Here is a 26,744-nt window from a genome sequence, read left to right as displayed (position 1 = left end):
AAAGAGAGTGCACAGGACAGGACTCTGCTCATGGCCAGAGTAAGGCCTGGAGGGAAACAGGACTAAACGTCCATACTCCCTGTCTAGGTCCTGGGCCCAAGTGAAAAGCAAAATGGATCCTTGTTGGAGAGCATCTCCTAGCCTCACCCACAGCTCCTTAAGTTGAGAGTGGACCTTTCAGTGTGCATCAGCCTTGTGTGTGTTTGTGGGCAGTTTCCTAGGGGCCTGGTCGGTCCCCCCACTTCCTATCCCAGCTGAGGTCAGGTGTGTGTAAACTACTCCTTAACATGGAAGACAGAGCTACAGTGCACATCGGTACACACACTGACATGAGGTGAGATGATTTTTTTTGACTGGTGTAACTGAGAAACGTTTAACTGCTATATAACATAAAAAGAAGGATGGGGACAGTGGAGAGGAAGCAGGGTGCACACACTCACTTGAGGGAGAACCCTGTGTCCGAGGCAACGGCTTCACCAAGACCTTCTGTAGCTGTGTTGTTGTTGTTGTTGGGAGGCAGCTTTGGAGAAACCCTTTCCCTGGGGACACAGGTGATCTGGCCACAGGAGACTGAAGACGGAAGGCACAGCAGGGATTTCATGACAGCTGATGATAACTGGCTACTGATGGAGTAAAGCTTACTGGCCTTTTCATCCAGCAGCTTGGTCTCGCAGGACTGGGTCCGGGTCAGGGGGAAGCTCCGGGCCCGCTGACTTGGCATCTTGAGGCCTGGGCCTTGAGTGTCCTCAGTCTGTGTCGTCAGAAGTCTCAGGAGAGGGTCCGGGGAGAGAGCTTTTGGGCTGGGTCGCTGACCCGGGGGTGGGGACTCAGACATATCTGGGTCCCTGACCTCCGAGGTGTTAGGAAGGCCTGTGGCTCTGGGCTCTGTTTCCACCTGCCTGTGCTTAACAGAGACTGTAGCCCCTCGCCCCAGGAGACCAGAAAACCGTCCTCCGTCCTGTTTTCCTGGAAGTTTGGTGGTCTCCCCGGAGCTGGGCTGCAGGCTCAGTCTCTGGACTCCTCTCTCTGGCAGTTGTGAGGAGCCAAAGTTTTCAAAGGAGCTGATTCTCTGCCTGATGGAGGAGGAGGAGGAGGAGGAGGAGGAGGCGTGTGAGTGTGGCCCTGATGGCTCCCTGGAAACAGGGGCTGACTGAGAGGCTGAGGCTACTTCCGAGGGTCTTCTGGAGTCTGGGACACGATTTCTCAGACCTTTCAGGCTCTGACGAAACCAAGCTGGCTTGGGGGCCACTGGGGGCCCTTTCTTCACAGTGCAGCCATCTGCTGGCTTGTGAACTCTGGGAGCACCATTGGCCGTGTCCACTTTTGACAGGACCCCCTCTGGGTGGCTCTGCGTCCCATCCTCTTCACCCAGGCTGGCATTGGGCTGTAGTGGCATGTGGCTGTGGTTCTCGCTCATGATAGGGCTAAATAAGTTTTTGATGCAGTCGGAAATTCTAACCCAAGGGTCTTCAGTGGTGGTATCAAAGCTATAGTCCATCCGCGCCTGCCTCTTCAGCAGTGGGTGTTTTCCTGGTGACGCTGGCGGGCAGAAACAGAGCCAGACCTGAGCATGACACCTCATTGGGGATTTTCTTTCTAAATTCAAGTTACACTGTTGAAGGGCTCTGGAGCAGAAACAATGAACACGCTGGGGACAAGCTCCAAGGGCTGCCACCCAACTGGGGTGCCAGCAGGCAGAACTGAGGAACCGGAGGAGAGTACCTTCTACCTCGTAGATGTGTGCTCGGGAAATAACCTGCTCTGTCGTTTGACAAGAGAGGACTCTAGATGGATGAGGGGCCAGGGCTGTCAGAGTCAGACCAGACCCCATGTCGCCTCACCGACCACTCAAATGTCCTCTCCACGGTCTAAAGCAGTCACACAGGAAACTTACGAGAAGTGTGAAGTGAGAGCAATTCTTGTGTTTCACTCCCCACATCTCATGTTGGTCCACATATTTGATTGGGACTCTCCATGTCATTCAAAAGCAAGAAGAATGAGTGTGCCTACCAGTGGGGTGTGTACAGCTTGCTGAGGCTCTCTCATTTCAAAGGCATATTGCATACCCATGTGCCCACCCGAAGCCATGAAGTCACGTGAGTGTGATACTCTGCCCACATGCAGGTCGTTGACCAGCTTGCTTGGGAAATGGGTTTTTCTCAGTCAAAAAAATTGATGAAACTGTTGCAGGTAGAGACAAGCTATGTGTCATTGATTTTGAATTGTGACTATACACTGGAATCTGAAGGGTCCCTTTCTCACTTCTGAGGTGGTATATCTGGGCTATAGTCTGGGCATTCGGAATGTAGAAAGCCCCACAAGATATTTCACTGTATCATCCACTTTATGCCCATGATGTCCTCAGGCTGCCGTGTCCAAGGGGCAGCATGGCAAAAGCTTTCTCAGAATAAGATAACATTAAAGTGACATCTACCTGCATGGGCGGGGGAGACTCTGCACTCGACTCCCTTCCCTAGGGACAGGGGAGGTTGGCATCAAGAGGGATGCCACTGTCAGTCTTCTGTGTTTCCCATGCCTCATCCTTCTCCGCGGAAGACTAGGCCGCTTGGGGTGCATGTTCCAGGGAGAGTCTTCATATGAGGGTGCGCCCTCATTTGAGGAACACTGTTTCCTCCCATCTCTTACCACAGTGCCCAGCCTCAAGGGAAGCAGAGCCCTGAACTCTGATGACACCAAAGAAGAGCCATGCGTGATTGTGAAGGCCTGCGTGGGTACTAGAGACTCCAGGACTTTAGCAAGTAAGTCTGGCCGTTAGGCTGTTTCTGCGTTTATAAATTGTCCAGCTATAAGGGCTGGGATGGTAAGAATTAGGAGTCCAAAGTTCTACAGGGAAGTCCTCTGCAAGCTAGGGTGTGTCCTCAATTAGGATGACCAAGGGAAGGGAGGGGAGGGAGGTGGAGTCTCCCTGGTGGGCCACCTCTCTGGGTGAGATCATTTCACTCATATTGTCCTTGACTCTCCAGAGGCCTTCATGTGCTTAGAGAATATGGTTTGTAGCCTCCCTATTTACTTACTCCCCTGCCACACTGGGAGCTCCTCGGGGCAGGAAACCATCTGGAGCATCCCTTCCTCCCTCACCCCTGGCACCAAACACAGCCTCACACACCTACCAGTCACTGTATGCTACGATACACCTACTGTATGCTAGCTGCAGTGAGTCACATATCGGGATTCCGTGTGGTCTTTAATACTTGCTGACCGGTGAAGGAGCCCACAAAGGCAAAGGAAATTGCCCAGAATCACAGTTAATGAAGGGTGAACCCAGGGTCCTCTGTTCTTTCTAGTAAGCCAATAAACACTCAGGCTATGGCCTTGTATTGGCAGGTGTACCACTTGGACTTCCCGTGGCTATCCACCTCCCGGATGTGGTTCAGACCATCAGCAAGCACTGATCATGCTTTTCCCACACTGCGCTCTCAGATTTAAGCATAAATGAATCAAGTATGCTGTCTTGCTGACACCCATATAATGCAGCTGCTCGGGGTAGCTGGGTTGGACATCTTTCCATGTAGACCCTCAAGAATGGCCTGCATCCACACCATCATCTCCCTGGAATTGCTGCTTCAACCAGGAAGCTTATCTCTCCGAAGAGCACTTCCCCTGTCCTCCTGCCCCAACATCCCGGAAGCCTCCCTGTCCATCAACCCCGGCCACTGCCTGTGTCTGCTGTACCCATGCAAGGCACTGATCTCAGACCAGACTCCAGCTCCTACTTGATCCGTGGCACTTTCTCCAGAAAGACCTTCCTTCTGGAAGATCCCCATGGTGGCTCACCTGGACTGGCACTCCTCCTTGGCTCTCCCTCTGTGGAGGACGAAGTCGGTGTGCTGACTGCAGGTCCTGGGCAGCAGGCAGCGGTGCAAGGGCTTTTCCCTGCAGTGTCTTCCTGTGGCAGCAGAGGCAGCAGCTCTCTGGTTTCCTGTGGTGTAAACAGGAAGCCAGAGCTGTCAAAACGGTAGTCTCCAGCTGTGAGAAGGCAAGGCACTCTTTGGTTAGGACTTGAACATGAATATTGAGACACCTCTAGAGCTGTCCCCCACATGACTCCCACAGCAGCCATGGGGAAAGGTTCCTTCCCCCGTAACACTGGGCTGTTGCTGCCGCACAGTTAACCCCTCTTAGATGCTCCGGGTATCCCTAGCCTTCCAACAACCTGCTGTGCCCGATGTGGGCATGCATCATAGACATGGGAAGTTACTGGCTGTCTGTGATGGACACAAGAGGTGGGGATAAGAAAAAGCCTGGCACTACTTTGCTTACAACAGAATATTGGTCAACTACCTAGGCAGGGGCCAAAGAGACCTCTCTTAGGAGCCCTCAAGAGAAAAGCATGTCAGTTGCTTCCCTCATTGGTTTTAAGTGTTTAAAATGACATTGTTTATTTGTTTATTTATTGTGTTCACGGCACACACATGAAGATCAGAAGACAATGTGTGGGAATCACTTCTCTCCTTCTATCACGTGGGTCCCGAGGACTGAACTCAGGTCATCAGGCTTGGTGACAAGCACCTTTACCCACTGGGCCTTCTTGCCAGTTCCAACTTTGTTTTCTTTTGTTTGAGGCAAGGTCTTACATATCCTAAACTAACCTCGAGCTCCCTGTGTAGTCAAGGATGACCCAATGCTCCTGCACCCATGCCCCAAGTGCATGGACTCAAGGCCTGCACCATCACACTGGCTCTATATGGTGTTGGAGGTCAAACCCAGGCTTACGAGGAAAGCACTCTATCAACTGAGCTCCACGCTGAGATTCCCAGGGTAATTAGTACTCAATCAGCACCGTGTTCTGGCTCCCCTCTGCAGCACTTGGGATGAATGACACCACCAAGCTATTGCAGAATGTTTTCTCCATGGAGAAGGCTGCTTCCGCAGGATCCTCCTTAAAACAACCTTGGGAGGAGCTGGACCAGGTACCAAGTAGCCATCTACTAGTTAGGTAGAGCTATCATAAAGCCTGCATGAGATTCAGGGTCCAGAGGCAGCCACAGCCGAGGGTACGTTGGATCTGGGTAGCACAGAAGGCTTGCTAGGGAAACATTTTGCATCTGCTTCTGGAACAAAACTGAGACTTTCCCAGGCAACCAAGCATGGTAGCAAGCACAGTGCCCTCTAGAAGAAAAGGCAATGCCAGGACCCATCTAAATGATGCTTCTGACACAGGTTTGTACGGAAGAGAAACAGTTTTCTGTGCTGGGGTGGCTCCCAAGCCCTGTTCATTCAGGACTCAGGTCACCATGGGCCAGGTGAGAAGGCTATAGGCCTTCTTCCAGAGGAAGGACAGTGGCAGGGGCACTTGTCTCATTTAGGATTGAAAAAAGACATGTCAAATGCCCAGGGTCTCAGACTTAGCGTCTATGCTGTCCACAAACATTCTTTGGGAAAGAAAGAACTGGAACAATTGGAAAGTGGTCACAGTCATTGGCCAGCCCAAGGTCCCTGCTCTAGGGTGGAGACTTAAGAGAGTGTTCTGAATTGCTGAGGGTCAGAGCATCCAAGGAGGCCCTCCTGAACTAGTTCCATTAGCATTTAACAGTAAACCAGTCATAACATCCGGTCTTCTCCAAGATGTTCACCACACAGGAAAACACACTGTACACTGTTAGGGGCTCTGTGAGGTGACAGCCATCTATATCCACAGACTGTTGGGTGCTTTTACAGACAGACATAGCCAATGCCAGCAAGTCATCTTGGAAAAGACTCTGATGTATGTCTGTGGTGGTTTGAATGAGAATGGCCCTCACAGGCTCTATATTTAAATGCTTGGTCCCCAGTTGGTGGAACTGCTGGGCAGGATTAGGAGGTGTGGCCTTGTTGGTGAGGTGTGTGTGGGCTTTGAGGTCTCAAAAGTTTATACCATTCCAGTTCTCTCTCTCTCTCTCTCTCTCTCTCTCTCTCTCTCTCTCTCTCTCCCCTCCATTGTAGTCTCAACATGTAAGCACTCAGCTACTGCTCAGGCACCATGCCTGCATGGTCATGAACTCTAACCTCTGGCACCATAAGCCTAATAAATTCTTCTATAAGCTACCTTGGTCATGGTATCTCTTCACAACAATAGAAAAGTAACTAAGACAAAGGCTGTATGTCTTACTTTCCTTTTTAAAAATTTCTTATTTTAAAAAAAACCTTACAAATAAATAAAAATTTCTCACACCAAAATTAACCAGACCCACAGTCTATACAATTTAATGAACTTATATACAGTTAGAATTGGACTTTGAAATGGAAGTTGTGAAGCTTCACGTTAAATTTCACACTTTCAGTATCATATATATTTTCTGTACTTATCTGCCACCAAAGGCAAAAAAAATTCTATGATCAAATGATCACTGGAAAAATAATTGTCTTTCCATCCTCCTTCACAACTCCTTTCCATCACCTGCACTCAGCCCTTCCTCAGGCCCTTGGGTCCACGTTTTCTTGTTCTTTCTTCATGTTAGACTGCACCCATGTGTACATTTGTTTACATGTACACACATACTATTGGCTAGATACCATTTATTCTCAGATGAACACCTGGTTTATTTCTGAGACTGTACGACCTCACTTAATACTATACATTCTAAGCCCATCCATTTTTCTGAAAAATAATTTCCTGAAATTTTTAATTTAATTTTTCTTTAGAGTTGAGAAGTGTGCCATTTTATGTAAATCCATTTCTCCTCTCTCTGTCTCTTTGTCTCTCTGTCCCTCCCTCCCTCCCTCCCTCCTTCCCTCTCTCCCTCCTTCCCTCCCTTCCTTTCCTATGTGTGTACATACATACACGTAAGTATACATACAAGTAGGTACTTACATGTATGTGTGCTTGTGCCTGTGTGTATATGGGTGTGGAGGCCAGAGGGACAACTTCAGGTGTCCTCAGGAGCTGTCTGTCTGTTTTTGAGAAAGTCTCTCCCTGGTCTGGAGTGCCCTGAATAGGCTAGACTGACTGGCAGTGAGCACCAGAGATCTGCCTGCCTCTGCCTCCCCACGCTGGCTTGCTGCTGCTGTTTCTGACGTGGGTTCTGGGACTTTGCTCAGGCCCTTATGCTTCACTGCAGGCCTTTTATCAATGAGCTATTTCCTAGACCTCCATGTTTTATCTTTTAATCAACACTTCTGGTGTTGCATTCTCTCTGGAAGAAGTCTTTAAAATTAATCCTAAAATTATTTTGACTTCTAAACAAAATTTTCTCAGGCAAGTGTTTTCTGGCTCAGTGCTTTGTGAATGAGAGGGAGGGGAGGAAAGAAGACAAGAGGGTGAGGGTCAGGGATTCAGCAAAGAAGACAAAGTAGTTTTCTTCAGTGTGAGTGGTATTTTGAGACAGTGTGGGTGCGGTGCCCACAGATGCCAGAAGGAGGCATCAGATCCCCCGAGAACCAGAGGGAATTATTAGCTACCATGTAGGTGCTGGGAATGGAGCGTGGATCCTTTAGAAAAGCAGCTCTTGCGTCATCTCTCCAGCCCCGTGGGAAATACCTTGAAGGTCCTTTTGGTAGAGGAAACTGGATTGCCTTAAGTTACATTAAATGGGAAACATGCACAGACTGTCATATATACCGGCTTGAGAAGGGTATTAGGACCCTAGAGAGAAAAAGACGACAGAGAGGAATAAGAGATGAATGTAGGAGGAAAAGAAGAAGAGAGAGAGGGAGGAAATGGAGAGAGGGTAAGAGGAATTGAACATGGAATCGCAGGCAGTAAGATCCATTCGGAAAGGCGCAGGAGTGGCCAAGGATGTATTTGTTAAGAATGGTGCATAAAGTCAGTTGCTTCCTGTTTTCTGTCAGCCTAGGATCCTGTCTTTGTGATGTCTCTTCACAACAATGCTCTGTTGATTGTGTGAATAAGTCACAGAAGGGTCTGCTGGCCGTGGGAGATGTTCAGAGAGGACAGAAAGAGCAGCCACAGAATGGCCTTTGTGTTACTGAGGACCGGGTTGCTGGTAAGGACAGGGAAGGAAGCCAAAGGCAGGGTAGGGCGAATTGCTCAAGATGTGGGATGCTGAATCTGAGGAAGCGGTGTGTGTGTGTGTGTGTGTGTGTGTGTGTGTGTGTGTGTGTGTGTGCACGAGAGCTCACGCATGTGTGTTTATATGTGTCTATGTGCTATCTTTAACACCTTGGCTCCTTGCCTGCCCTTCTCTGCAGAAAACCTGTTTCCTCCCACGGCTGCCTAACTTGGCAATGCTCCCAGCCCTACACAGGGCCCCACCCAATCAGGCAGCCCAAGGCCGTCATCAGGGCAGGTGTTCTCCTTTCCTGCATCTGCAGGAGGAAAGTGAAACATCTACCTTCTCACCTGCCTGTTTCTGATTTGCCTTCTAGATTCATTCTTGGAGTCAGAAGCAATGGCATATCTGCTGGAAGGGGGAGTCAGGGAAGCAGACCCCCTGGGATAGCCCAGCCCTGGTTGCTAGTCCTCCCTGAAAGTCTGCCCTTCCTGTTTGGTAACAGGGCTCCTCCTTCCTTCACTGTGCCTTGGCCAGGGAACTCAAGACCTTCTGGCCCCAACCACTTCACCAAAGTTTGTCAACTTTCAATTCAGCTTATTCCAGGGGATTCCCTGAGGCCTTACTTTACATGCTACCCCTAGCAATGTGAACTTAGTAAGTTCCTTTTCTGGTAACGGGGACCCTCGACCTCAGACCCTTGCAAGGACAAACTGAGACAGTATGCATAAACATGTCTAGCCTCGTGCCCTATGTTAAACGTTTCAGCAGCCGCCTTCCTGTCTACCTGCCTTCACTGAGGAGTGGGGCTGGAGGAAGAAGGTCTTGACAGGGTGGTGGGGAAGGCGTGGTGCTGTATACTGAAGGGGGATGTAATGCTTACAACAGCCGGTAGAGGGAGGCACTCAAGGAAGCCCCAAGTAGCAGCTAAGGACACCTAGACTTAGAGAGTCTGGTTCCCCCATTCTCCCCACCTACAAGAGGCAAAGTTAAGAATGAGCAATGGGGCCAGTTTCTCACGGTATTCCCACAGGTAATTAGTTCTCCCTCTCTTTTAGTTATTTAGGTGACAACTTGTGGGTAAGCAGAGCACCTGAGATTCCCGGGCTCAGCCTCCCCATCATGGAGCGACCCTGCTCCTGATCCACTACTGTGTGAGACCAATGACCCCTGCAGAGAGAACTCTGAATGTTAGTGCCAACAGCTGGCAGGCCTGCAACTTCCATGTGGGTCCTGCGAAGCTTCGCGTGCCTCTCCACAGTGGGCCTAAAGAGCGCGTTTCTCTAGGCAACACTGCAACCTGCAGATACTTCTAATGCTCAAGGACAGCTGTGCACGATGCAGGGGACACGCGTCCCACTATGCACACCCTCCTACCTGGCTGCATGTGGGCAAGCTGTGCCCGGAAGGGTCTGTGACCTTCTCTTCCAGTTTCTTCTGAGGCTCGCTGTCATTTTTAAAGTATTTTCTGGGTGGAGGCTTGGGTTTGGAGGATGTCGGCTTTCTCACCAAAATCTCAAAAGATTTCTTCAGTCTCAGTGGTGGGTGGCTGTCTCTTTCCAGGCTCTCAGGAAGGGGCGGGCTCTCCTGATGAGGCCTGGATGGGACCCCGGGACACGGCTCTTGCTCCTGCCCTGGGGGCAGGCTGGGGCTGTGTGTGCAGCCTTCCCTCTCAGAAGGTTGTGGCTCCGCACCTGCACTGCAGGGACTTCCCCCTGGTGACCCAGACATGTAGCTGCTGTCGCTGCTGGAGCGGACCATGATCTTCTGGGCCCTTCGCTGCGGGGGTGCCGAGTGCTTCTCACGTTCCTTCTCCAAGGTGGGCCGCCCATGCCAGCTGCTCTCCAGCCTTTTGACACCTGCATGGGAAGCACAAGGAAACATCCTAGCTAAGCCCCAGAAGACCAGACATCCCTAGGGCTGCAGGCGGCACTCTGAACATCCCACTGCTCCGGTGGCGGGCACCTCGGACTTGGAGCCTGGCAGCCTTGGGTTTGGACTCCAATAAGTTTTCTAACTTGGAGTTGAGAAAATCATTCAACTTTTCTAAGCCTGCCAGGGACGGACAGGGACAGATGCACTATTCAGTCCACTCAACATTACAAGAGAGCCCGGTGTCCCAGCTGCATGGAAACTGGTGGCCAGGTTTAGCTGTGAGCCTTTCCAGGGCTTTGAACCTGCAGAGAGATGCCATACCAACATGGGAGCAGCCCAGTCTCGGCGGGTGTCTGGTGGAAGGGAGGGTGGCCTATACAGAGCTAGCCATTGCTGCCAACTGGGGGTAACCTGAATGAACCATGCTCAGTGCAGGGCCCCCCGGGCTGGCTGACTTCAGTTCCACCCAGCTCCACTCCTCTATTCCACTCCCTTGCAGAGGAGCCGTCCCCCAGCTAACCTAAAAGACATCTTACACACTACACTCTGCCTCAGCATCCTCTTCCTGAGAGGAGACTAACACTCCACTTCTGCGTGTGTGAAAGGGCTGCAATTCTAATGTTGCTGGGCTTGCCTTGAAGTTCGCTAGCAAAGACGGAAAACATGTGGCGGTGCTTTGAACCTCACATTTGAAGGGGCACCCTCTTTTTCCAACAAAAGAAGTGAAGTGAAACCACAGCCCCATCCCTACCCCACCCCCACTTCCCACCCCGTACCCCTACCCTCCCCACCCCTCATCCCCGCTCCTTTTTCCTTTTTTTTTTTTGTTTTTTGTTTTTTGTTTTTCGAGACAGGGTTTCTCTGTGTAGCTTTGCACCTTTCCTGGGACTCACTTGGTAGCCCAGGCTGGCCTCAAACTTGACCTGGCTCTGCCTCCCAAGTGCTGGGATTAAAGGCATGCGCCTCCACCACCCGGCCTCCTTTTCCTTCCCATCACATACACCATGGTTTTCTGAACTGTGGCATCTACATATCTCCAAGACACTGTTCTTTCTAGTGGCAAATGGTCACAGATACCTCTTTCCTGAAACTGCAACTCAAGGGACTGGGAGCCATGGAGACCTCGTCATTTGTGGGTTCATTTGGTGCAGTTAGGAGAGCCAAAAGGACCCTCATGAGAAAGCAGCAAAGCCAGCAGGACATGATCCAAAACACACGTTAAAGGAGGAGCTTTTTGCTCTACCTTGGTCAGAGAATAGCACGTCTCTATTTGAGGAACCTAAAATACTAAAGGAAGGTATGAAAGCTAACTTTCCCCTGCATCTAACCACCCCACCCCCTACCACTGTAAACAGTGTGCTCGTGAAGGTGGGGGGCAGGGGCTCCCTGTCAACTCCCCTGTGCTTTGGTACATCTGGGGTGGGTGGTGCCCTAAGTAGGACCCAGTGGAAATAAAATGTGGTCCTGCCATTTCCTCTGAACATTTTCCCACACACTTCGGCCTCCTTGCCAACATCAGTGTTAACTCTTCAGGTTGGCCTAGCACATGAGTGTCTTCAAGTGTCCTGGCTAATGTCCACAGGTAAACACAGGAACTACTAGAGAGCCAGGTCTGTGACCCCCTGGCCAGTTTCTTCATGTACTGGTCATATGTCTTTGGCAAGGAGCCTCTCTTCCAGGGCCTTGCTTATTCCAGGGATGTAGTGGAATAATACATTAAGATTAATGAGGAATTTTCAGTGTCTATATACAGATTAGGAATTGCAAGCTCAGGGCCTGCAGGGCCATTATGTGGGCAAGGCATTCTGGCAGATGAGGAGAGAAAGTGAAATGACTGCAGAGCACCTGCCACATTTAAAACAGTACCAACCTTGTGCTTTGCACACAAAGCAAAAATGAGAGCCAAATTTAACCGGCGAGCTCCTGTCTTTCAACCGTCATCTGATGCCACGCATGTGTGCCATGGCGGTTCTCATGCTGCTGAGGGTGAGCTAATGGCTGAACCCCAAGGTTTCTAAGGAGACAAAGATATTTCGAGTGAAGCCTCCCCACTCCCCTTACCTTCCAAGCTCCACTGGTGCCTGTCCTTTCCAAACTTGACGCCTTCCACAGCCTGAGCCACGGCTTCCTTGAGCTGTTGCTCAGAAACCTGGAAAAGATCCATCATTGACTCAAGCGAGAAGTGGAGGCAGGTGCCGCAGACTCCAAAGACTGTACCTACCATGCCCATGGCTTCTACTTTCCATTCTCCAAAGAGCTGACGAATTCAGCTTCCAGAAACACCGTGGGCACTAACCCTCCCCCAGAGTCTTCCGGGTGTCGTGTCGTGTCCATCAATAAAGGCATTTCCATTGATCCCCCCTGGTTCTCCTTCTCCTCACTACTGCGAAACTCTAGGCAAAGTCACCATTTCATAGTCTACTTCTGAAAGCTATTCCCTTAGCAATGATGTCACCGTCATTGTCACGGTCATCACCATGACCATTATAGGGCCTGTGCTATGCCTCACAAGCCATTAGTCCCTTCACAGTAATAGTTAAATGTGAGGGGCTGGCTCAGCTCTTGAGAGCACTGGTTGCTCTTCCAGAAGACCAAGGCTGGACTCTCAACCCTCACATGGTGGCTAACAATTATTTGTAATTCCAGCCTCAGGATATGACACCCTCTTCTGGCTTCCTTGTGTATTGCATGGATGTAGTACACAGAAGCAGGCAAGCACCCATATGCATAAAAATACATAGATAGATGATAGATAGATAGATAGATAGATAGATAGATAGATAGATAGATAGATAGATAGAAGGTAGATAGATAGATAGATAGATAGATAGATAGATAGATAGAGTGTAAGTCTAGGAATCAAGCAGACTTACACCCCATAGCAGTTTCTCCATCATCTACACTTAGACACAGCTTAACCTTCTAAGCCTCAACTTCTTGATCTATAAACTATAACAGTAAAAATCTTCACAGTGTGGAAAGAGGGTATTTTACAAAATAAGTTATTGCTAACCTTTTGAGAAACAAAAGAGGAAAACAATAAAAAAAATTCCTGGGCTGGAGAGATGGCTCAGAAGTTAAGAGCCATCATTTAAAGTAAAGGACCAGAATTCAATTTCCAGCAGCCATGCTGGGAAGTTCACAACTGCCTACAGGGAATCCATTGCTTCTGGCCTCTGAGGGCACCTGCACTCACATGCACATACCCACACACAGACACATATACATACACATAATTTTAAACAGTAAAAATAAATTATAAAAAAACTAACACCAAAATTTTCTAGCATGCGTTCTCAGACACAGTCAATAGACTGAAACAACAATTCTCAAGATGGGAAAGAATACTTGCAAATCTATCTAGTGACAAGTCAAAATCCAGAAGATAAAGAACAATAAAAAAGTCAACATTTTAAAAAGAAGTAAAAGACTTGGGTGTACATTTCTCTCAAGAAGATATATAAATGGCCAACAAACATGTGAAAAGATATTCAAGGCCACTAACTACTGGATGAAAATCTCAATCACAGAGAAATATCACTTGACACTCATTAAGACAACTACTCAAACAAACAAACAAACAAACAAACAAACAAGAATAAGTCTTGGGGCTGGAGAAAGGTCTCTGTGGTGAAGAGAGATGCTTGCTGCTCTTTCAGAGGACCAGAGTTTGGTTCCCAAACCACATTGAACAGATCCAGGGCATCCAATGTCCTCTTCTGGCCTCTCCAGGTACTGCACTGACACACACACACACACACACACACACACACACGCACACACACACACACACACACACCACATAAAAATATAACAAGTCTTGGCAAGGGCATGGAGAAAGTGGAACTCTTGTGCACTGTTGATGGGACTGTAAAGCGATTTAGTGTCTATAGAAGACAGTATGAGAGTCCTTAAATAATTAAAAATAGAATTAGTAGATGACCACATCTGGGAATAGACACAAAAGAATAAGAGATAGATAGATAGATAGATAGATAGATAGATAGATAGATAGATAGATAGATAGATAGATAGATAGACAGACAAATAAGACCAGTGTGGTGGCTCATGCCTGCAATCTCAGCATTCAGGAGCATGAAGCAGGAGGATTGCTTCAAGTTTGAGGTCAGCTTGAGCCACATGGTGAGTGTCAGGCCAGCTTGAACTGCAGTATGAGACTCCATCTCAAACAAACAAGAAATTAAAAAGTGTCTCAAAGCCATGTGTACGACTCATGATCTTTTTTCCATTACTGCAATAGTCAAAGGCAGAAACAAGTGACTACCCATTGAAAGCTGGGTGCCTAAACAAAATGCAGCATATGCACACAACGGGGGATTAGTTAGCCTTAGAAAGGAAGGCGAATGGCACGGGTTATGACATGGATAAACTTTAAGAGTGTAATGTAAATGACAAAAGGACAAAACAAAATGTGTCATGGTTCTGCTTATGTGGGATGTAGGGGGGATGTAGGCGAAACAGAAAACAGAAGCGTGCTTACTAAGACCTATGGGGAGGGAACTGTTTAATGGGTAGAGTTCAGGTTCTCAAGACAAAACTTGGCGGTGGTTGCACAACAGTGTGGGTGGCCTTCATGCCACTGAACTATACCCCCGACTGCCTGTCCCTCTGTGACTCATAGGGTGTGTTCATTTTCCTTTCAAGCTTTGGTTTCCTCATTTGCAAATTGGAGCTTGACAAATATGACTGACACACATGGAGGAAAGATTAAATAATGGTGGGAGTGGCTATCCCTACATTCTCCAAGGTGATCTCACCTATCTGTCGCCATGGCATCAAGTCTCGAGTCTAGGTCCAGCCTGGATCTTACAGCAACATCAGCCCTTGGTATAGCTGCCTACAGAGTGTCTCTATCTGGACATCCCACAGACGTCTAAGCCCCATCATGTGACCCCCAACTCCTAGGCCATTGTCTCCTGTGCCAATCCCATAGGCATGTTCTGTCTCTTAGCCCAAAGCTAAGTATCTAGGAGCTACTGCTGATTCTTCCCAATGAAGAATGGCTTCGAATTCCTTCTTCTCCAGTCTTTCCAGGCCTTCTGTGTAGACCAGGGCCTCACCATCCATTCCTTTCTACACTCCTCCCACTCTACTCTGTTCAAAGGTTGGAACAATAAAATATGAACCTGTTACATCTACAGCTACTGGCCTGTAGCTCCTCATCAGTCGGATCCAGAAAGGACATGGATACATCAGCAGTGTGCAGATACTTCACAGTTCAATCCCAGCCAACATCGGTTCTCACTCTTGCCTGGCCCACAAAACCTGCCATCCACTCTCCAGCTATGGCTGGTCCCTTCATACTCTGGCTTTGAACTTAGTGCTCCCACATGCTGGAATGATTTTCTACAGCCCCTGTCTAGAGAAATCTAAGCTCTAGCAAGCTCTGCTTTATTAAGCCCTCCTCTTCCATGTGTCAGTCTCTTTATTGAGGCCACCTGCTTATTCAGAACTCTGCACTATAAGTTTACTTTGTCTCTGAATCCTCATTGCTGAGCTCCGGATAGTCCCATTGTGAGTGTCCATCAGATACACACACAAATAAATCTCTTCCGTTGGCTATATGGGACTCTAGGATTCTGTCTTCCTACCCCAAAACTTGTAACTTAGCTATGAGATTTTCCTATGTGGATAACAATTGCTTCTGTGGTCTAGGAGTTTGTCAGTGGGCCTCTGCTACAGAAATTTGTTCCCACAGATAGTCTGAACAGGTTTGGGGGAGTAGGGTTCAAATCCTAGCCAGGAACATCTCTGTTTCTGTCCAGTTCTCGCCTTGATTTTCATACTGAAAGGGAGAGCCTGGGCAGAGAAAAGCCCAGCAGCACATTACCTGTGGGTCTGGATGTCGGCTAACGATGATGGGAACTGGGCCAGGGTCACAGTGGCTCAGGACTGTGTAGACTTCATTGAGGGTCATGCAGTGCACTGGAGAATCATTGATTTCCACAATCTCATCACCACACCTGCAAAAACACCCACAGGAGCCTCAAAAAAAAAAAAAACACCTAATACTGTAACAGGAAGAGGGCCACCTCTCAGTAACCCACTCCTTGCCAGGCTGTTCATAACATCTCAGTGAGTAGACTTTCTTTATCATTTAACCAAAGCTCAGAATATGGTGGAACAAAGCAGCCATCTACTCTTGTCACTGGACCATAGCGTGGCCAGTGTTTCCCACCTGGAGCCGTCCAACATAGACAGAAGTTCACCTGTCACTTCCCTCTCCTTCTCCCACTGACCTGGTCAAGATTGAGGTTGTGGTTTACCCTCTCTAGCTGATTAGCCAGGATGTAACTCATCACATTCTGGGCCTCAGTGTCCTCAGAAGTAGAGTGGCTAGCAGGAAGGACTGGGCAGGGTGTGCTAAAGGTAAAGAAATGACGGAGGAGAGGTGCAGCAGAGGTCCTTGCAAAGGAAATCAAGGACAGCAGCCAAGGGAGCTTATGTTAGTTCCAAGATAGGGTACCAGCTACTGTCAGCTGCTGTGGTTTAGATGGGTATCCTTCAAAGGCCCTGAGAAGCGGTGAAAACTTTAGGAGCTAAGGCCCAGGGAAAGCCCTTCTGGTTACTGGGGATGTGCCTTTGCAGGGGACAGTGTGACTCTGCCCTCTCTTTTCAGAGTTCCAGCCTGGAGGTGAACACTAGAAAAGATAGTATTGGATTAGATTGTTGATAAAAATGATCCCAGCTAATTTTATGTCAACTTGGCACAGGCTAAAATCATCTGAAAGGAGGGAGCCTCAATTGAGAAAATACCTCCAGAATATCAAGCTGTAGGCAAGCCTGAAGAGCATTTTCTTAATGATTGAGAATGAGATTGTTGGTAGGGCCATCCCTGGGCTAGAGATCTTGGGTTCTATAAGAAAGCAGGCTGAGCAAGCCATGAGAAACAAGCTAGTAAGCAGCACCCCTCCATGACCTCTGCATCAGCTCCTGCCTCCAGGTTCCTGCCCTGTTTGAGTTCCTGTCCTGACTTCCTTCAGTGATGTGGAAGCATAAGCAGAATAAACCCTTTCCTCCCCAAGTTACTTCTGGTCATGGTGTTTCAACACAACAATAGAAACCCTAACTGAGACATGCACAACTCCTTCCCTGCTTCCCCCCTTCACAGATGGAGAAACTGAGGCATGAAAGATGAAACGACTTTCCTACTGCAACCCATATTGGAGACGGACACTTTTCTGTAATGGGCCAATGGTAAATGCTTTATGCTTTGCAGGACATGCTATCTGTGTCACAAAGGCTCAACTCTGCCCTTGTGGGTGACAGCTGCAGTCATGGACAGCAAACAAGAACAGGTGCGTGGCTTTGTTCAAATCAAACTTCAGTGGAAACAAGGGTGAAGGGCAGTCGTTTTCAGGGTATCAGCAGGGTCAGAATGAGTCTCCTAATTCTGCATCCCCTGCTGTGGTCCCTTACTTCCTTCTGTGTTTCTGCTAAGCTGACCCCCTTATCTTGCCAAGATGATTCACGTTCTCTGGATGTAATTGAAGACCCCTGCCACGCAGCACGGAACAGTCCCCACCCCACTGCGGGCCTCTGGGAGAGGGCAGAAGAGATCAAGCAATCACCCCAACTCTGCAGCTGAGTCCTCCAATCCTGCAGCTGGGTGCCCTGACCCTGAAGCCAGATCTCCCAGGCCTGCCCTGACTCTGAAGCCAGATCTCCCAGCCCTGCAACTGGGCCCCTATCCTGCTGCTGTGTCGCAGGCACAGTAGCAGTGGTTCTCCTGCAGAGGGCAGCACAGATCTGTTTCCAGCTCAGAACTTATCTTCAGACACCACCTGAAGTGGGCTTGTCTTCCTACACTGCATCACAAGGGAAAAAATTTAAAATGGGGCAAAACCTTCCTGCTTAGCAAAAGGGTCCTTGTGAAAGATTCATTTGTACCACTGGCAGATGTTAGAATGATTGTGAAAGTATTCTAACAGGTTAACTGAGGTAACGATCTCTACCCAATCAGACCACATAGTGAAGGCAGACATTCTTTGTAGAGAGGTGTGGCTGCAGTAGCTATCTGAAACTATTTTGCTTCTCTTGGCAAGGACATGCATGCACACAGCTGACTTACTTAAAACACTTGGGTTTGCACAAAGAGCTCACAGGTAAACCTCATGGAGATGGTCATCCGTGACACCATGAATTCTGTGTTAGTCGAGTCTGAATTAAAGTTAGCTTCCTTCCTGTTTTCTGTTGCACTCTGACGTTCTCAGAGGCCATGCTTCTTAAACTGCAACCTGCACACACATTTCTGGGGACTCAGTAACAGTGGACTTAGTCGGCAGCTCCAGTGTGGGGCTGCTGAGATTTTTGTATCCCGCCCTCTTTCCCTATGCCCGGGTGATTGGCATGGCTGCTGCTGTGGTACAACTGAGTCAAGCCTGAATCATTCACCATTTCTCCCGAGGTCAACCTCAGCTACTCCTAAAGGATGTCTTCTCTGCTCTATGCCGGGGTTCTACTCAGAAAGAGAAAGGAAAACCCACCGCAACCGTCCATCCAGATGCGCCACAGATCCCGGTGACAGCGTGTGGACGAAGATGCCCGAGATGCACTGGAAGTAAGGGATGCTGCACAGGCCAATCCCCAGGCCAACACCAGCCTCTGCAATGCAGAATGGGGGAAAGGGGGGAGATGTGAGCTTTCCTGGGGGTGGGGGTAGGAGTCTATTAGATGCCTCTGACACCTGGCGTCCTGGGCTAGGCAAGTGTCCCCGGTCACGACACTCCTCCTGCCCCTGTGTGTGGAGTGTCACTGTGCACAGGGGCCATTTAGGGACCAAGTGATGGCCAACACAGGCAGTGATGAGAGAGTGTAGTACGGTCAAGTGGAGAAACACTAGGAAATGAGAGAGGGGAGGCTGCCAGAAGGAGGAAAGAGGAAGTGGGTAGAAGGGAGGAGACAGTGATGAGTATTATGCAGGAAGCGAATGGGAAATGTGCTGGAAAGTGGCAGGATGCCCCTTCAGACCTCATTTGACAATTAGTACAAATTAGGACAATTAGTACAAATGACTACATTTGGTGTAAACCACAGATGACAAAGAAGAGCCAGGGTGAGGAGATGGGGCAGGGCACTGGGCAGCAGAACCAGCCCAGGCAGAGGCTGGAGGCTGGGAGGAGTGTGCCTTGCTGTTGTAGGTCCAGAAAGGCCAGTGTGGGCAGAACACCGGCAGGCATGGGGGGAGTGGGATGAAGAGGCACAGGGCAGGGATCAAGGGCCAGACATAATAGGTGTTGTATGCACAGGCGTACAGAAGCAAACACGGTTTAACTCAGAGGAAATGCCGTGGGACCGTCGGGATGAGGAAGCGGCACAATTTAACAGCTGTCTCTATATGGAGAAATAATTATGGATGGTTAAGAATAAAAGCTCAAAGGTCATTGGAAAGGTCCAGTGGGTAAAGAGGGTGGTGGAGGGAGAAACGGAAGTGCATGGAATATATTCCAAAGGGATGAAATAAAAGGATTGGATCAATAAAATATCTCAGAGGTCGTCTTGAATTGAGTGACTGGTGGGTAACAACCCTGCTATCAAACAGGAAAGTCTGGGCAGGACCAGACCTGTGAAGTTCTGCCCTGCAGGCACCCATGATGCCCTTGAACGTGACTGGGAAGGTGTGAGAAGAAGAGGGTTGCGTGGGGAGCCTGGGTCCAGATAAATGGGAATGATGTCAGGGCTGTGGGGACCTCCAGCATGGGAGGGGAGACAGAGGGTTTACTAGATTGGAAAGGCCCTGGAAACAAGAATTGGCAGCTAAGAAGGACCAACTAGGGGTCCAGGGAGTAGGAAGGAGAAAGCCTCCTTCGGGTTTTCTTCAGGCACAGACAGCTTACAAAAGACTCTGTGTCTTCACCTTTCAATGTTGGGAGACCAACAGCTCCATAGAGATGGATGTTGTGGGTCATCATTATCAAGGTAAAAAAGGAGAGCTCTGACATGCACTGTGCAGAGGTCAGAGTCAATCCTGGCATCCAGGTCTCCTAACCAGAGCAAGGCTCTTTGGACTCATGGGCATCTGCCATGCATAGATCCTTGAGATTTACCCCAAACAATGCTGAAATGATCTGGGGGCAGAGGCTAAGACTCCGCTATTTAAAGTGGGTCAGCGCTGTTTCTCGTGTAAGCTGTCAGCAGGGGCAGCACGGTGAGGCCATGCCTCCCTCACCCGCACACCATGCCAGGCCTGCTCCATGGACTTCAGTGCAGGAGCCCTACTGGCAAATGGCCACTGAGTATTTGCACCAGCGATGCCTGAAGGCTCAACAAGCTCATGGTCCAGTAGAGGGGCTAAGATGTACATCAGGCAAGGGATGCATTGCATCCCCTGCCCCCCATCTCCACACACGTTGCTCCGCACACATCCCTTCCTCTGGTTTCCCAGCCTCTGCCTGAAACCCCTTTCTTCCTCCCCCTCTTCCATTTGCCTGCCTTGCACCAGCCATGCTGGCCTTCCCTTCATTCCCAGAACACTTGCTTGTCACTGTGCTGGGAGCCCAGCTCTGCCCATGACAGTGTCCCTTGTTCTTCCGGTCTCAGCTTAGCTGCACTTTGGCAGAGCTGGCCTCCAGAGCCTTCTAGAATTAGCCATCCACCTGGGGTCACAGAGGGAATGGCTGTGGATCCCTGAATGTCAGCTTGATTAAAAACCAAACAAACGAAAAAAACCAAAATGTCTATTTTCTTGCAGAAACAAGAAAATGGGCCCAGAGAGGGTCAGTGAGCTGCTCCAAGGTCTCAGGATATTAGCTGCAAAGTTCAGGGTCTGCGCCCCCCCCCCCCCCCCCGTGTGTGTGTGTGTGTGTGTGTGCATGCACATGTGTATGTATGTGTAGTTCCCTGTTATGTGCTTGCTAACTGTCTCATCAAAAGACATTATCTGCGCTTGGATGGCACAGATAAGCTAGAAACAGGATGTGTGGCGGTGAGATGCGGCTCAGCTAGAGACGGTAACTATCCCTAAGCCTCAAGGACTGAGTTCAATTGTCAGAACCCACGTGGTGGAAGGAGAGAATCTCAACTCCCACTGGCTGTTCTCTGTGTGGTCTGCGCATATACACAAACACACACTAAGCAAGAGGAAAGGAAGAGGGGGTGGGGGGAGGGAGGGAAGAAAGGAGGGGGAGCCCTGATGTCAGGCCCGGCTGGACAGACAGAACATGTGTTAGTCAGCCTCTTCCCTGCTGCCTGCCCAGGATGGCAGTGGGCAAAGGTTGGCACAGCGCTCACACCTTTCTTCAGAGACACCTCCACCATGATTCTGTAGTTGGGCTTGGCGGTGCTGGCAGGGGAGGCTGGGCTCTCCAGGGAGAAGGGGCTGCTGTCCTGGGCACCGCACGTGCTGGAGCTCAGGGAGCGGCACAGAGGCGGTGACACGTGGCTGCAGAGTGGCGGGGGCGCCGTCAGGCGGGTCCTCACGGTCAGGGTCAGCAGCCCCTTCTTGGCTTGCTGGAAAAGAGCGACAGCATTTGGAGCAATTCTCGAACAGGTGACAAAACAGATGGCCAGTAATAATGACCAATGTCCCCCAAGGAAACTCAGGTGTGTGTGCATGTGTAGTGTACAAACATGTGACTAGTTACACAGGACACATACGTACACATACACCCAGAGCATATGTGTGATATGACAGGTGACATGGGTGCTTAGCCCAGGCAGACTCTTGAATTGAACTAACTGGATGGAGATGCAAAATGGCTTTAGTGATGTCTTTAAAAACTCAAAACATGCTGGGCATGGTGGCACCTTTAATCCCAGCACTGGGGAGGCAGAGGCAGGAGGATCTCTGAATTCAAGGCTAGCCTGGTCTACAGAACAAGTTCCAAGACAGCCTGAGCTACTCAGAGAAACCCTGTCTCTCTCCCCCCTCTAAAAAAAAAAAAAGAACCCTCAAACCTCAAAACATATGATAAACTACTATTACAAATACATGGAGTGTTTTGAGACAGCTTTGTAAGTCTTTAGTAGTTCGAATGTTCTGATTCTACTAACATTTGTAGAAGAATTTCCTTAATGTGCCCAAGGGCAGCATCAGCTAGGCAAAGGTTAGGTCCCTGCAAAGGACCAATTTTTCATTGTGTGGGCTCGGAGGAAGCAGTTGCTGCTGGGTTGGGTTTCATTGCCCGAAGGCCCCAGACCGTGGACAGAGGCTGAAAAGTCACCTTGAACTTCTGCAAAGCCTCCTGGTGTGTTAGGCCAGCCATTGATTCACCATTGAGCTCCAGAATTTCATCGCCTATTGAGAGACAGAAAAACAGTAGCTGACAAGCTCTATTCAGGCTTTCGGAATATCCTCGGGGCCTCGTGCCCTGTCCCTATTTGTGCCTTCCAAGGCTAGCCCTTGGCCTTTAGGGATTCACCACACTTGAGCAGATTCACCACAACTTCGCCACTCAGATTTAAGTGTTTCCTGGCAGCTTGGCATAACTGTTCCTTTTTAGCTCAGATACTGTTTTATCCAATGTGTGTATGTGTTAGAAACTGAGGCTGCGGAGCAGCTCAGAAGGGTGGGCCTCTGCAAGCAAAGGGACCGACGACAGAGCTCAACCCCTGTCACCAGAAGACTCCATGGGACTGAGAACACACACACAGTAAAAGTATTTAAAACTACTCCAGGCATGGAATCTCAATACTCAGGGAGCACAGGCCACAGGATCACCAGAAGCTGGAGGCCAGCCTGGGCTACTTATCGAGTCCAAGGCTAGCCAGGGCTACAAAACAAACAGAATCAAAATGTAATTAAATGTGTGCTGGGAAAGGGATAGGCAAAAATCAAAACTGCAGAATGCCCACTCTTAATTCCACTGGGGCTGGCTCTAAGTGATTACGATATCTGTCCCCAAAGGCCAAATAAGCCAGTTCTGGGCCTGTCTGTCGTGTCCTCATTTGGCCGTATCTGGTGAACACTGATGAGCCTAGGTTGTGCCAAATCTATTTTGCACAATCGTTTTTGGGAAGGAGAAGAAAAACAAATCATTAGTAGCTTTGATCTGTACAGCAAGCCTGCCATAACCAGCATATTCCCCCAGAGTCGGTTTGAGAAAGCCACTTTTGAAAACAATTAGGCCAATTATTTGAGGCTCGAGCCAGGAATTGACTGGTTGGAATTCTCTGTTTTTATTATTGTTATTAACTAAGCGAGACAAATACCCTGCCCCCCTCAAAAAAATCGAAGGTTTCCAAAAAAGTACAAAAGTAACAAAACACCAAAGCACACACCCTGGGTTCTGGCCCACTTCCCTTCTCTGGCTCCTGTTCTTCGTCTTGACTCGGCTGTTCCTCTAGACCTGCTCTCGGTCCCTTTCCATCCTGTTCCTCTTCTTCCTCTACACCTTTCTTGTTCTTTAATTCACCCAGTCACCTCTTTGCCCAAATCTCCCTTGAAGGGCAAGCACGGTTCAGTGGCCTGCCAGACAGCGCCATCTAGTGCTCATCCAGGCACATCGCCCTCCTGCAGTTAACTTCCTCAGCCATTTCCTCTTCTCTTCCTCCTCGGCCTCCTCTTCCTTTCCTCCAGTGGACGGGAAACTGGAAACCTTCACGTGTCCCCATTATTCACGTACTGCCTCTTCCCAGGCTTTGTCCATTCTCATTGACTCTAGTCCTCTGGAAGGGTTCCTGTTCCAGACGGTCTTAAGAACAGGCCTCCCATGCCAGGCTCCCGTGCCAGCCTCTGAACATCTCTGCTTCCTGCCAGCCCACTGCTTCCTATACACAGCTTCCTGACTCACCCAAGACCTCTCTATCCAGTGCCTCGCCAAGGATAAATGCGAAACCTCCCACTGCCCAAAGCTGCATAGTGCTTGGGTTGGCAATGTTTTCTGTAAAGGGCCGGATAGTAAATATTTAAGTCTTTGCAAGTCATACCGTTTCTGTTATGATGACTCAACACAGGGCTGAAACATCAAGGCAGCCATGGCCTCATATGAAAGAACACGGCTGAAATTTGAACCCTATCATAATTTGCACATATCACAAAAAATCAAAATAGAATGCTTTTCAAATTACATTTTATTAATTTGGGGGGGATTGTGTGAGGGTTTTGTTTTGTTTTGTTTTGTTTTATTTGTTTTTCTTTTCTGAGAAAGGGTGTCTGTGTGTAGCTCTGGCTGTCCTGGAACTTGCTCTATAGACAGACTGGCCTCAAACTCACAGAAATCCACCTGCCTCTGCCTCCCGAGTTTAAAGGCATTTGCCACAACCACACAAAAGTACATGTTTTTTTATGTACTTTTAAAAAATTAATCGATTGAAGACTAATGGTTGATTGATTGATGTGTATAGGTGTTCTGCTTGCATGTATATCGATCGGTGTGCCACATGTGTGCCTGGTGCCCTCAGAGGCCAGAAGAGGGCATCAGATCCCCTGGAACTGGAGTTACAGATGGATGTGAGCCACTGTGTGGGTGCTGGGAGTCAAACTCCAGTGTTCTGGAAGAGCAGCCAGTGCTCTGAATCACAGAGCCATCTCTCCAGCCCCGATAGAACTGTTTCAATCATCCCTTCCTTTGTTGTGATATAGGCCTGACCTCGGGGATTATAGTGTCCTCACTGTCCCCTAGATAATTCAGGATGCCACAGTGGGTAGACTTCCAGCCTGGCTTACAGGCATTGCTCTGAAAAGGAAGAAATCCCTCCCCTCCCCTCCCCTCCCCTCCCCTCTCCTCTCCTCTTCTCTTCACTTCTTGTCCTTGGAATTTGTCCCCTGACTGAAATCCAGAGATCTCTTTGGACCAGGCTGGTTGCCCAATAATCCCAACACAGACTTGAGGTGAGGTGGAGTAGGGCTCTGGCAGCTCTGTCCCCAGACCTCTCCTCACTCAGAGGGAGCTTCTGTCCACTAAAGATATGAAGAGAACTGAGAGGAAGGGGCTGGAAGAGGAAGGAAGGCACAGGGGAAGGCCAGTGGGGAAGCCATTCACAGTTCGAAAGAGGGGTTCTGTCTAGTTTTCTGTGTATAAAGTCCCCCCAAAAAAGATGCCTCTTTGTTGAAGATGCTACAGAATGGCTGGCTGGTTAGAACTGTCTCTCTGTGGAGAGTAGGGATGTTGCAGGTCATTACTTTAGGCTATCTTTGGTTGCCTTAACAGTCATGTATCACTCACCACCTTCGTATCTGACCTATCATCTTTCAGACTACCGGATAAAATCTTTTCTAATGTATTAACTCAGCAGATCACTACCACCCACCAACCTAAAAGCTAGGAATGCTGTTGTATGTCCTCTATAACCTAGAGCAGAATTTACCCATTTCACCATAACCCACCTGCCTGGTGTTCCCACTGCTCCATGTGAAGAGGCCTTGACTTCTGACTTCCTTTCATTCTGTGACCAGAAAAGACTTCACAGGACCCCTTTTACAAACTGCTGTGGCGATCTAGATGTATGTTCCTAGGCCGTGGTCACTCATATAAGGCTCAGAATAAACTTCGTCCTATTCCCACGGGTGTAAGAACTGTGGTTTGTGCCATTGTACCTGTATTTCCAGAGCCCAGAACAGCAGTTCTCGACTGTGGGCTGCAACCTCTTGGGGGAGGCAAACGACTCTTTTACCAAGGTCACTTAAAACCGTCGGAAAACACAGACATTTACATTACAATTCAGAACAGTAGCAAGATTACAGTTATGAAGTAGCCACAAAATAATTTTATGGTTGGGGTCACCACAACATGGGGAACTGTATTAGAGGGTCTCAGCATTAGGAAGGTTGGGAACCACTGGCCTAGAGCTTCCTGGAACTCTAAGAATTGTACCCACTCATCTGTCAGAAGTGCTGGACCTGGTGTCCCATGGTTTCATGTGGAGTAGGGCAGGGGGTATCAGTGAGTCCTAGAAACTGAACAGGGACACTGGAAATGAAGGAATGGAGTCCGCCAAGAACAAAGGCTTCATCCCAGGCTAACAAAAGAACCAGGGGGAGCTGTTCCCCTGGGAACGATGATCTGGCCATCACTATGATGGCTCTCTTGAGGGGAGAAGTTTCCCTCCAGAGAAGTGCACCTCCCCCCCCCCCCCCCCCCCCCCGCACCACCACCACCACAGAAGCGTCCTCTGAAAGCCCAAGACATACTTTAAACTTTCAACGTCTTCTGTGCCCTGGCAGCTCTGGACTGTGCTTTTGCCCTCTCAGCCACACCCCAAGGGATGGAAACCTACCTTCCTGTAGCCGTCCATCAGCAGCAGCTGCGCCCCCTGCAAAGATGCTCTTCACGTAAATCCCAATGGGGCCGTAAATGCTGTCCTTTCCCCCAACAATGCTGAAGCCCAGGCCCTGGGGAGAAAAGAGAGGGCTAGATGTAGAATATTCCAGCTGTTTCTTGGACTGATATTTTTCTGTGGACCTGCCCAAGTCCTGAAGAAAGGAATCAGGGAGGAGACAAAATCCCTAGAGTCCCAGGGGTCTCAGAGATTAACCAAGCAAAGCCGGGAAAGCAGTTTGTGACCAGTTTGGGCTATGGAGTATCAGAGGCTGGCCCACAAAGCTGACAGATGGAAGTTGGGTAGAGACTAGTACCTCACTTTCTCCACTTGACTATTTTCATCCAATCACCTCCTCCTTCTGAACCTCAAACATTGTTGTAAATAAAAATATTGTAAAATAAGGTTATATAATTCACAGGCTGTACTTGAAAATAAAATACAATACCCAGAAACATCAAGGAGACATTAATGGCATTAATAGTAACAGCTTATGCCATGGAAAGCGTCCTTTCTGTTACCAGAGGCCCTTGTCGCCCTCCATTCTGTGTCTATCCTATCCCTTGCCTAAAGACACAAGTTGCCTGCCCTTCCAACAGGTGCTGTCCTCCCTGTAATCATTTCTAGATCGTTCTCAGGAGCCGACCAGTGCATCCTAGGACTATGTTGGTGGCACCAGGAGAAGCTGGGGCTCAGCAGACA

General features: G+C 49.1%; 1 protein-coding gene across 3 annotated transcripts in view; it reads right to left on the bottom strand.

Moving 5' to 3' along the window:
* Il16 (interleukin 16) overlaps positions 1–26,744 on the bottom strand; it is a 95,028-nt gene that overhangs the window by 8,524 nt on the left and 59,760 nt on the right. For 2 of the 3 annotated variants that reach the window (XM_052714873.1, XM_052714872.1), the window contains exons 6-14: positions 26,001–26,115; positions 22,007–22,080; positions 21,077–21,293; positions 18,332–18,449; positions 15,676–15,808; positions 11,886–11,973; positions 9,327–9,808; positions 3,796–3,940; positions 441–1,539 (exon numbers count right to left, since the gene is read on the bottom strand). In XM_052714873.1, the coding sequence (XP_052570833.1) occupies positions 441–1,539; positions 3,796–3,940; positions 9,327–9,808; positions 11,886–11,973; positions 15,676–15,808; positions 18,332–18,449; positions 21,077–21,293; positions 22,007–22,080; positions 26,001–26,115 (2,471 nt within the window). Of the gene's footprint in view, positions 1–440; positions 1,540–3,795; positions 3,941–9,326; positions 9,809–11,885; positions 11,974–15,675; positions 15,809–18,331; positions 18,450–21,076; positions 21,294–22,006; positions 22,081–26,000; positions 26,116–26,744 lie in introns of those variants that run through there. The other variant, XM_052714875.1, reaches the window with a different exon arrangement.

Source organism: Peromyscus californicus, unplaced genomic scaffold, assembly GCF_007827085.1.
Source record: "Peromyscus californicus insignis strain IS unplaced genomic scaffold, ASM782708v3 Scaffold_4__1_contigs__length_199733344, whole genome shotgun sequence".
In the NCBI taxonomy this organism is placed as follows: Eukaryota; Metazoa; Chordata; class Mammalia; order Rodentia; family Cricetidae; genus Peromyscus; species Peromyscus californicus.
Note: the sequence above shows the minus strand (reverse complement) of the source record. Positions and strands in the feature narration are given on the sequence as shown.